General features: G+C 33.1%; 1 protein-coding gene across 1 annotated transcript; it reads right to left on the bottom strand.

The window, feature by feature from the left end:
• Positions 1 to 9,493: 9,493 nt before the first annotated feature.
• Positions 9,494 to 10,785, bottom strand: LOC111365637. The gene is made up of 3 exons (XM_022986178.1): positions 10,773 to 10,785; positions 10,543 to 10,644; positions 9,494 to 10,485 (listed from the first exon to the last, which is right to left on the bottom strand). Exons 1-3 carry the CDS (start codon positions 10,783 to 10,785, stop codon positions 9,494 to 9,496), a joined length of 1,107 nt encoding a protein of 368 aa, XP_022841946.1.
• Between the last annotated feature and the right edge of the window lie 1,250 nt (positions 10,786 to 12,035).

A 12,035-nucleotide genomic window follows, 5' to 3' on the forward strand; every position in this document is an offset into this window, starting at 1 on the left:
TTTGAATCTTTAACATTTTTAGTGAAATATTCACATATAAATGCATATTCAGAACACTGAATCTATAAACATTGACTTCCAATTTACAAAGTAGGAGTTCAAGATAAGAATATAATATCTGCTTTGTAATTTTTTAAAAATTTGGTATTATGGTTACGATAAGTTCTTTATTTTTCATTTCATTTCTTTTTGTTTTATTTTAATAGGAGGGTAAAATTGTCAAAAATGGATGAAAAAGACCTTCTGCGCAATAAAAGATAGAAATAATGGCGAAAATGCCAAGAAATGAAAGATAGTGACATTTTCCACAATGATATTGAAAGGTAAGTATGTTTCGTGCTACTTACCCCTTATGATTTGATGTCATTTTTTAAAAATTGTATGAGAAAATGTCTCCATTTAACGAATGATAAAAGTTTGGGGTTTGAACATTAACCAGAAAAATTTTTGGTGCCTCCGAGTTGTTTACAACCCGAGAGCAAATGGTCCCTAGGATACGGGAGAGATGGCTTCCTATGCCACGTGCATTGTGCAAGTTTTTATATAATGACTTCCGTGTCATATTATTGGTCTATAATGACTTCAATGTCATTACAAAAATTAATAAATTAGTGTATTTTTTATACTGGAACAGCATCAATTTCGTTTTGTGTTTCAGTAACGATTTCAATATTGTTATGTGAATTAGTGCAATTTCGTATTAGAACGACATCAGTATCATTTTGTATCTCAGGAATGATTTCAATGTCATTATGTAAATTTATGCATTTTTTATATTAGGACAACATATGCGTCAACTATAATGATATAAAAGTCGTTTGTCTCTAATTTGGAAAAATACGACAACGTAAAATAACTTAAATTTTGTTCTAATAGTACAAAAGTGAGAATAGCACAATAACTACAAAATCTAATAAATCATTTTGTGCTCCAAATAAATACAAAATAATAAAGTTACAAGTCCCAACAATAGAAAATTTTAAGTTTCACTACCAATTATTTGACATTTATAAGTGGAGCGAATATGACCTGTTTTCTTAAAGTTGGAGCCTTAGACATCATAGGGACAAAAGTTGATATCTCCATTTTGTATAACATTGTATCGACCTTCAACATCTTTCTAACTTTATCATATAAGTTCACACAAGAAATCGTTTTCGAAACAAGAATAAGCGATGTTTTTCTTTATCATTCACTACATATATCTCTTTTCAAGCACCTCCAACTAAATGCTCGTATAAACTAGATAACAAATTGAATCCATAACATATCCGTGATGTCCATAACTACAATTCCACATAAAAATTGTAAAATTTCATCAAATATCAAACTTCTATATATTATTGATGACGAGATGTATGTCACCATGATTTGTAGAAACGATATGTAATTCATTTTGGGTTAAAAAAAATGAAATATATGTTTCACAGTAAAACAACAAATAGAATAGTCAAACATGTGTTTACCAACATATATTCTTCAAAAATAAGTAGTAATAAGAAAAATTGGAAAGCAACCCATATCAAAACTCTAATTGAATGATAAAAATGAATCAAAGTCAATATTAACAAGTGAACACCAGAAACACAAATCAAAACATGTGATTCAGAAGAATTGAAAAAGAAAGTAGCTAAAACATTAAAATGTAACATTACATTCTCTTCTTCTTCTTCTTCTTCTTCAAATGTCCAGTTCTGAGTACTTCAACCAAGTGAGTGTTTAAGAGAATGATAATAGTAGATTTTAGGATTTCATGAATGAGAGAAAATGATGATAAAAAAAGAACAATAATTGCACAGAAATGTCGACCCATTGTGAAAGAAAGGAAACCAAAATTGAATTAAGGCTAAATGAAAATTGAAATGGGAATTAGGGCATTATGTCTTTTTACATACAATAATAATTTAGTAATTTATAAATTGTATTTTCCTTTTCTTTATATCTTGAGGCTATCTAATTAAATAATATAGTTCACAGGTTTTTTAAATAAATATTTGCTTTTGCTAGGCCTCTTAAATGAAAGCCCTCATCGTATTCCGTGAAGCCTATTTTCCGAACCAGATGTAGTGAAAATTACATTCTATTTGTTCATTCACAAATATATTCAAGATGAAACTTTAATATGGTTCTATATGTAGGGCTAGACAAAACCCAACCCAAACTGCTCAATCCGATCAACCCAAACCAACCCGATCGATTTGGGTTGGTTTTTTAAGTTCAATTGGGTTGGATTGAGTTGAAAAATTATATTTGATGTTGGGTTGGGTTGGGTTTCGGGTTATGATTTAAAACCCAACCCAATGAATTAAGAAAATTAATATCTAAGATGAAAAAAATCTAAATAAACACAATAGTAAAAATATGAGAAGGACTTATAATTTATAAACGTCTATTTCTTTACATATATTGATTCACATGAACACTATATACAAATGAAATGTTATTTGACAATAAAGTAAAAATTACTAACATAATAATGAAATGAATAAATCTCAAAAAATTGTAAAAAAAAAAAAATACTTTATAAATCGTTCGTGTTGGGTTGGAAAAAAAGGGACCCGACCCAACCCATGCCCACCCCTATCTATATGAATTTTCAACTATATGTTATTTTATGGTGTGAACATGTGATTGAAAATAAGTACGAGAAATAAATTATTTTATCTTAAAGAGAGTCAAATGTGAAGTTAATATGGTAAATTTATGTTCAATCGATTTTGACATTTCAAATTGATCACATATTTGTTGATGAAGCAAAGTAATCTTTCAATGTAAAAGAAAATCCTAGAATAAAGAGGTGCTTCAATGCGATACAAAGGTCTTCTAACCAAAACGAAACACATTTGTATTAACATCTTTTATCAAGGTCTTGCTAACACGATGAACATTCGTCATGACCAATCATGTGAACACGATGAACATTCATCGTGACCAACCACAAGTTTCATTAAGATCTTAACAATTGAATTGAAGAAAATTATGATACTAGTTCTCGTTATGATGACCTAAAAACATTTGTTATGGCCAAGTTTAGTTTTCACCAAGGTCATGACATGATGACGAATAACTCAATGGTTATATTTGATCTCTATTTCTTAAAATTATTTTTGTTTTAAATTATGAAATTCATAAATTTTATCAATTTTTTACTCATAAATTTTATAAATTTTTTCAAAATATAATTTACTAAAAACCTAAGTTTTATTCCAACCAAACAGGACATAATAAAATTTGATGAAAGACAACCTTTTAAATTGGACTAGCCTATAAAATATAGGCCACATTAGTTTATCAACATGCCACCAGTCGCCCATATTATAATTCATCCTTCTAGAATTCCTCACGGTAGCCTTGCAATTTTTTATTGTAAATATGCTTGGAGAAGTTGAGCAATTAAGATAAAGTTACTTTGTCAAAAGGACTAATAAAAAGATTGACATAATTACATGTGATGATAGCTGATTGAATGAAAAAGTTGATTGTGTTTTAAATTGATCAATGATGAAATGCAGCATAACATTATGTCAAACTTTATGTACATCTTCAAGGGCGAATCCAGAATCAAAATCCAGCTAGGGCGGAGGTTGAGTGTTGATCGTTGGCCATTAACCGTCGACAATCAACGATCGTAATATTAAATAATATTAAAATTTATTCAATATATATATATATATATATATATAACTTTATGTAAATAATATTAAAAGTTATTCAATATATATATGTAAATGAACTGAAACATAAAAATTATGTACATATGAAAATATAATTCAATACAATCCAAAATACAAATAAAAAAAATATACGATACAACCTTACTCTGTAACTATAAACTTAGACAACTGCATTCTATGGGGTCTCATATTTCGAAAACGTTGCAATATTGCCTCATTCTCAATTTTGTTACGCAAGTCACTCTCGATTAGATTTATGGTAGAAAACCAAGGTGATCAGCCTATAAACTAATGGAAAATAATAGGAACTTTTAGTTTCAACCAACTTGTGAGCTATACAAGATATGCTATTGAGATTAAAGAAAGCATCGTCCATTCTCACAAGTATAAGAAACTTGTCAAGTTGAGGTCTAAGTAAAAAAATGTAACGCCGCGCTCTTTTTTTCTTGTGAGTATGATGTCTATCTGGATTATGTATCAATATTATATTTACTACTTAATTATTATAACTATCTTTATTTTGACTAATCATATTTTGCAGTGGAATGTACATTTGACATCCTTCATGGTCAGTGTGCTTAGCAATAATTACAATGTGTATACAATTCTCTTAAATGAAAATAAATTATATGATATATTCATTTAGTTGTATGCTTCTAGTTTTATTATTTTCCACTGTTATGTTAATAACCTAGACCTTTACTTGGAGACTTTGATAATTTCATATTAAGAATATTCTATTTAATAATTAAGCAAGAAATTAAGTATTAAGAATATTCTATTTAATAATTAAGCAAGAAATTAAGTTTTTGACCGGCTCATGAAATCAGCCAATTTAGATTTAATTAACTATGTACCAAAAAGCCTTCCTATATTAGTGGGCTTATTATTAGAAGGCAATACCTTCCCTATTGCTAAACGTCTCATTACAAAACGAAGACTTCCTTTTATCATTAGGACCACGAAAATATCAAACCAAAGAAAATTCCCATATTCTTCTACCATTGCAACTTTTTGGATTTTAGGACTTGCACACAAGGTACTAGAAAATTATTTATTTTTCTAGTTATCTTTCTTGTGCTTGAATTTTATGCTTTGTGTGTTGATAAATTCATTCTCCATTATTTGAATCATATGAATACTTATCTGTTTCATTTTCACACCAACGTATACATAATTGAATTTATGCATATTATACTTTCATGTTATTACCCCCCTTTAGGTATTTATTTAAACCACATTGCTAATGTACTGGATTGAACATTACATATCACTTTCTCCTATTTCCTAAGAAGTCTAATTTTATCAAGCATTTACTTCATTTAGAGTGTGTTTGATTGGCATGAAAAATATCATTTAGAAAAGAAAATATTTTCCTTCTTTTGAGAAAAAACAAGAACCATCTCCACCTAAGAAAAAATATTTTTCTTAAAACTAAGGAAAATTAGGCATATTTTCAAATGTTGGAAAATGTTTTCCATGGAAAAAAATAGCAATCAAACACCCCAAGTAGGAATTTAGGTGGAAAATTGATATTTTCCATGGAAAATAAATGTAATCGAACACATTTTGATCCTTTCCCGTGTCTATTTTGCCGTATGAGTGTTTGCTACGTAATAAGTTGTCTCCTCAAAGACAAATAAGTAATTAAATAAATACTTATATGTATTTATCGACTAATATGTATATAGAGAAATATAAATGTCTTATTGGGAAGTCATCTCAATTGATTTCTACACACTGTTATTTTAATCTAATCTTTCCAGTAAGTATAATTACTTCCATTTTATTTTTCAAAAATATTAGTTTAGAAGATAACTTTTTCTTATTAAATTAGGTTGTTAGAAATTCTTTAGAATAGATATAATGCTCGTCAACCAGTATAGTTTTTAAGAGTGTCAAACATGGCCCTAGCCAATTTGGGCTTTGCTTTATGTATCATTTGAAACATTTTATACAAATAGGCTTTTGATAGGTGTGGTATCTTTTAATTATGGGAGACATTAAATAAATGATGCAAGTGTGATCCAAGACTATTGATTTCGTATTTGACGTGGTGGCAGCATGGAAATTCAAATTAATTGTTTAGTATATGTAGATAAGATATTCTTCACGCATTTAAGTTTATAACTTGCGAGATGTTGATAACTTTGAGATAATATATTATCCATTTAATATAAAAATAACAACTAATGATGAGTTTGGAGAAGTTTCATTTGTGATTGATAATTGAATTAGGACTTTCAACACGTTGATTTCGTGGGCGGATAGAGACATTTTCACTTGTTATCCTAAAAATAATTGCTAAGGATTCCAAGTAAGTAAACCTCCACTTATTTTTATGCGCACGTTACATGATTAAATGTATCAACGTGTTATCTAAATTGCCCTTATGTGAACCTGATGTTTAATTATTATGTTTTATGTCATGAATGTTTCATGCATAAATCATGCACATCTATGCATCAACAAGCATACATGAAGTTTTAAGGAATAAAATGATTTCCAAATGTCATGATTGAACGAACGTTTAAAGTTATGTATCCCGAATATTTTTGTTACAAGATGTATGTCTATGCTATGAAGGTGTGAGTGGGAAGTGGGGCGTGGGAGATCGGCGTACTCGACCAATGTTCAATGATGAATGTTTAATGTTAATTTTAACTGCTTTGCAGTTGAATGATAATGTTAATATTAACCGTTTTGCGATACTACCGATAGGACTCGATCGAGTTCCAAGTAATAATTGCCCACTGCATTCTGATTGGCTATAGGCGATACATCAAGTGAATTCACAACGCCAATGTTATGTTTTTAAATAAATGAAAGGATGGGGATACATATTGAGAAATGCCTTTTGTTTGCAAGTAACTCATATGCATATCATGAGCATGCATCATATGCATGAGGTTTGTGTTGGATATTGGTTAAATAAATTGAGAATTGAAAATCGATTAAAGTTCGTATCGAATTCGGCCAAATACTCAAAAGCTCGACTCAATCCGTTTAGGCAAAATTGTTTGCCACTTCGCCGCTTCGGGGCGCACAAACGGGGATCGACTTGCCCGGTCAGGTCGCGAGGGTCGAGGGGGCAACGCCCCCGAAAGAAAATTTTGATTTCTCTGCATGTATTGAAGGGTATATTTGGTATTTCGAAAACCAATATCGGATGAATGAGAAATTACGAAAAAGACCTCAACCATTAGTGAATAGACACCTTTTCATAAAGGTGCATTGTTTGGAAAGGGTGCATGGTTTGGCCTCAACCATTTCGTCCACACCCCTTCATGGTCTATAAATAGGACCCTTTGGGTGTCCTATTCCTCACAGTTTGATATGCAAAACGTCTCTCATCCTCTCTTCTATCCAAAATCAAAATCATTCATTTATTTTGATTTTCTTTCATTTCATCATTGGAGTACATAAACCTAAATTTGGTTCGTTGTACTTGTGTTTTGGAGTGCTACAAACACAAGTGTAGCCGTTGTATCTTGGGAGTCGATTGCCGAAATCCGTAGGCACCGTTGCGGGGCAAATTCGACTTAAGGACAAAGAGTCCAACTCTTGCCTCGGCTTTGTCCCTATCTTTATACTTATTTTTTGGCGTCTCTATTCACAAAATTTTTCCAACAGTTTGCTCACTGAGCGTTAACTTATTCCACGTTATCCCTCGCCATTTTCAGATGATGAATGCAAGATGACGACTTGTGGTGTCACGGACTCAGTACTATCATATTTCAGATGATTAACAAGTACACAAGCACAATTAAAACAAACAAAATCACTTAAAAGACACGTTATGTTAGACACCTTGCCTTTATAGCTCAAGATTAAAAACATAGCGTCAAATTCATGAATTACTTCAAAGCTATAATGCACAAGTCAAATTCTCGCATATTCAATGCAACCGGGTGTGTGTGTGGAGAGTTAAGCGCAACGCTGTACAATAATAAATTGACCCAATTCCCGACCTTAAAAGTTAAATATTTCCTTGCTTCGCTCGTGGGATTCACACACCCCAAACTTGTTTTCTTTTCTCTTCCCAAAGTGTATTCTAAAATTGATTTTTCAATACTAATTTCTTACACCGCTCAAGTTTGGTTAAATTTCACTATTGCAGTTCAACATATCAACAGATGAGGATTCTCCTTATTTTTGACTGCTTCAACCTCCCAGAATCAACCAAGTTACTAACCTCTCATCAAAGGTCTAATCCTCTAAAACGAGTGTTCGGGGCTTAATCAGGGTATGTGATATCAAATTTCTTCTTTTTTTTTCAAACATAAATTTATTCTTTAAACACCCTTTGTGTGGACGTCACTCCCTTAAACTTTGTAAATGACCCCTGTAGCGAGTTTTAGGCCGATGACTCCCAAATCAGACGACTTTAGGGCACCAGATTTTAAACCCTTACAGGCTTAATCACTCGAGTCATAAAGGCTACGAAGAGACGATTCACAATGAGGTTATTAAAGTTGTCCTCATTGGGATCTTTTTTTTATGCGATGAATAGTGCAATGCCCCTTATTAAACACCAATTCTCGAAAATTGACCTCTAACTTAAGGTTTTTACCCAATTTTCATCCTATTAGTCTCAGAAATCCACACAAAATTTAGCACACACGGAATCCACATTTATCTCCAAGTTTCCCTACAGCAGCTTAATCTACCAAACATCCTATATTTGGTTTAAAGGTAATATGATGTTCAAAGGTTGTTTAGGTTTAGCATCTAAGTTCTCTAATCCAACCTATAAACATGAATCAACCTACTCATGCATAACGCCACAATCAACTCACGTGCAAAAATAATTTTCGATTTACATAAATAAGCAAAAATCTAACTCAAGCACATAACTTATCCATAACCCATAAATCAACGCATGTTCTCAATTACAAAAATCAATATCGGCAATACTGTCTAACTCACACAAGCATGCAAAACACAAAATAATTTTTATTTTTTTTTTTAATAGTGCACCCTAATAAGAAAATTAAAAAAAATTGCACACAAATCACACAAAATACACAAAATAAAAAAATATGTAGGCAATTAGAAAATTTATGATACACCCCCAAACTTAAACTAAACATTGTCCCCAATGTAAAATTAAAAGAAAAGGAGGAAAACTTTACTGAATTGTCTGAATTGCCAATGATGGTTTGGTGCTATGATGCTGGACTTGATTGATACTTCTTCTAGTTTCTTCCCCAAACTTGATATTTATCCAGTTACTCTTCGTCAATTGGTTTGATTGTTCCACGATGTCAAGTTTCTAAAAATTCAAAATGTAGATATTAAATTCATGGAACAAGTGTTACTTATCTCGAACATCTAATAACCAACTAGATTGCTCAAAGACCTAAGGGAGACGAGGTAGGGCTGATGAATTCCTATATAAAAAAATTGAAATGAAATAAACTCTCCTATAATTCAAAACAATTAAAATAAAATAAGTGAAAAGGTAAGAACGCTTGGGTTGCCTCCCAAGAGGCGCTTCTTTATAGTCAGTAGCTTGACTCAACCGCAACGCCTACGGTGGATCCTCAAGTGGCACATTTCTCTTGTCTCTGAACTTTATCTTTGGCTTTGTATTCTCCTTCATTGTAAGATGGTGAACAAACTTATGCTATTTTGACCCTGGTATGGCTTTCAATACCTCTTTTGGTTTGGCAATGTTTGGAGGTTTCAAACGCCTATCTACATAGCTCTTTTTTTTTTTTTTGTCAGGTGGGTCAGCTTCTTGAGTTAAGATGAAATCCACTGCCTTCTTCATTTCTAAGTCATTACCATCAGTAGATGCATCCCTTATTGAGTAATTAATTTCCATGTATTGCACCATCCATGTATTGCACCAACGGATCATAAAATAATTCCCTTTTTTCTCCATTTCCTGCAATTACTTCAGCTAATTGGATCATTTTACAAGTGTCAACTTTACCTTTTTCTGGGGCTTCCTTTTCTTGATGGATATTGAAAGTTACTTGCTCTTCATTAACTCGTAGTGTCAACTTTCCTTCTTGCACATCAATCAATGCTCTTCCAGTAGCCAAGAAAGGTCGACCAATAATCAATGGTACTTTCTCATCCTCCTCCATGTCTAATACCACAAAGTCCACCGGAAAGATGAACTTATCAACCTTCACCAATACATCTTTAATAATGCCTTTGGGATATGTGATCGATCTGTCTGCCAGTTGCAAGGTAAGGGTTGTGGGATTTACTTTTCCAAGACCTAACTTTTTGAACACTGATAAGGGCATCAAGTTTATGCTAGCTCCAATGTCACATAGTGCCCTAGCAAATGTGATACCACCAATATTGCACGGGATGTTGATGCTGCCCAGATCTTTCAATTTGTGAGGGAGCTTCTTCTGAAGTATGGCACTACACTCCTCTGTCAACTTAACAGTCTCAAATTCCTCCAACTTTCTCTTCTTTGACATTACTTCCTTTAAGAACTTGGCATAGTTAGGCATTTGGGCCAAGGTTTCTGCAAAGGGAATGTTGATGTGGATTTTCTTGAAGACCTCTAGAAACTTTGCGAATTTTTCATCAAATTCCTTCTTCAAATACCTATGCGGGAATGGTAATGGGGGCTTCAAGATAGGTGGGTTGTCCGGAAATGAAATTGAGTAAGGCTTATAAATCTTCTTTGTTGCCTCTGCCTCAATTTTTTGCCCTTCAGTATGCTTTTCCCTTGCAAGAATGGGATCTGATATAGGTACCCCAACCTCTCTAAGCTTGCGTTCTTCAACTGCTTTACCACTTCTTAGGGTGATAGCATTGCAGTGTTCTCGTGGGTTAACCTCTGTGTCACTGGAAAATTGTCCTTTTTGTTGAAACTATATTGCAATTGCTATCTGACCAATCCGTACCTCTAAATTCTTCACTGTAGCCCCCAAGTTGGTCATATGTGTCTCAATGCTGTCAAGTCTTGCCTCATCTCTGTTGAACCTCGATCTGGTCTCTGAAATGAAGGTTCCTAAAATATCTTCTAGTCATGGCTTTCGCTCAAACGCTTGATTATTGAACCCCTGATAATAGTTGTTTCCTGAGTAGTTTCCTTTTTGATTGAAATTCCGATCGTTCACGTACTGAAATTGTTCATTCTCCCTTTCAACTTATTGGTATGCAGTGGATGTAGCCATAATAGATTCTGATTTCTTTTGTGATCCATGTGAAGTAAATACAGCTATTTGATTAGTAAGAGATGACATTTGAGCTACAAGGGCGGTAATAGGATCTACTTCATAAAGGCCAGCAACTTTCTTTGCACTTGAACGCTCACTCAGCCATTGATAGCTATTAGTAACTATCTCATCCAATAATGCATAAGCCTCATTTGGAGTTTTGGATAATAGTGCACTCCCTGCTGCAGAATCTACCACTATCCGTGTCTGTCCATTCAAACCGTTGTAGAAGGTTTGTATCTGCAACCAATCCAGGTAACCATGCTGAGGACATCTTCTGAATAGATCTTTATATCTCTCCCATGCCTCATAGAATGGTTCAAAGTCTAATTGTCGAAACTGTCCAATTTCACTCCGTAATTGCGCTGCCTTCGAAGGTGGAAAGAATTTTGTAAGAAACTTCTGCGCTAACCCCTCCCAAGTTGTGATGGATCCATACGGCAATGATTGGAACCATGCCTTGGCTTTGTCTCTTAGGGAAAAGGAATATAGGCGGAGTCGGATTGCATCTTCAGTAACGCCATTCATTTGGCGCCCTGTTCGGGTGAAAAATTCCTTCTGCGCGTCCTTCAGTATTTTTAGCAGAACTTTTTCGTCCGATATCCAATTGAGGTGATTCAAAGCTCGTTAGAAAGCTAACTCAAAGGGATACAAATTTTCTTCAGATATTATTCTCCGCTTCAATCATTTGCTATATCAAAAATGAGTCTCAATGTGAGGCTGAAATTTCAGAGTACAACTTTTCGATTGGAAATTGATTTGTGATTATATTTTGACTAAACTTGATCCCTTTGACATCTTTTTCCATCCAATTGACTCCTAGCGTGCTCGGATCTTCATTGCGAGGTTCAACACAACTTTTCAATAATTGTGCTCTAGTCCCCCAAACTTTGGATGTCTTGCAATTTGGCAATTTTTTCCAATTTCGCCAACTTTTGCTTATTTCTTTCAATTTCATCAACCTACGTTACAACATCAAAACACACAATAAAAAGCTCTAAAACACTCTCAAAAGTAACAAAATAACAAATTAGGTGGCATAAAGATTATGAGTGTAGAGCACTCATCAGTTATCCCTCGCCATTTTCAGATGATGAATGCAAGATGACGACTTGTGGTGTCACGGACTCAGTACTATCATATTTTAATTGTTGGATTCATTTTTTTT

Source organism: Olea europaea, chromosome 17 (assembly GCF_002742605.1).
Source record: "Olea europaea var. sylvestris chromosome 17, O_europaea_v1, whole genome shotgun sequence".
In the NCBI taxonomy this organism is placed as follows: Eukaryota; Viridiplantae; Streptophyta; class Magnoliopsida; order Lamiales; family Oleaceae; genus Olea; species Olea europaea.

Coding starts and splice junctions, on each gene's coding strand:
- LOC111365637 (XM_022986178.1), bottom strand. Junction 10,486..10,542: donor GAATTTAGAGGTACGGATTG/GTCAGATAGCAA, acceptor CCAGTGACACAG/AGGTTAACCCACGAGAACAC.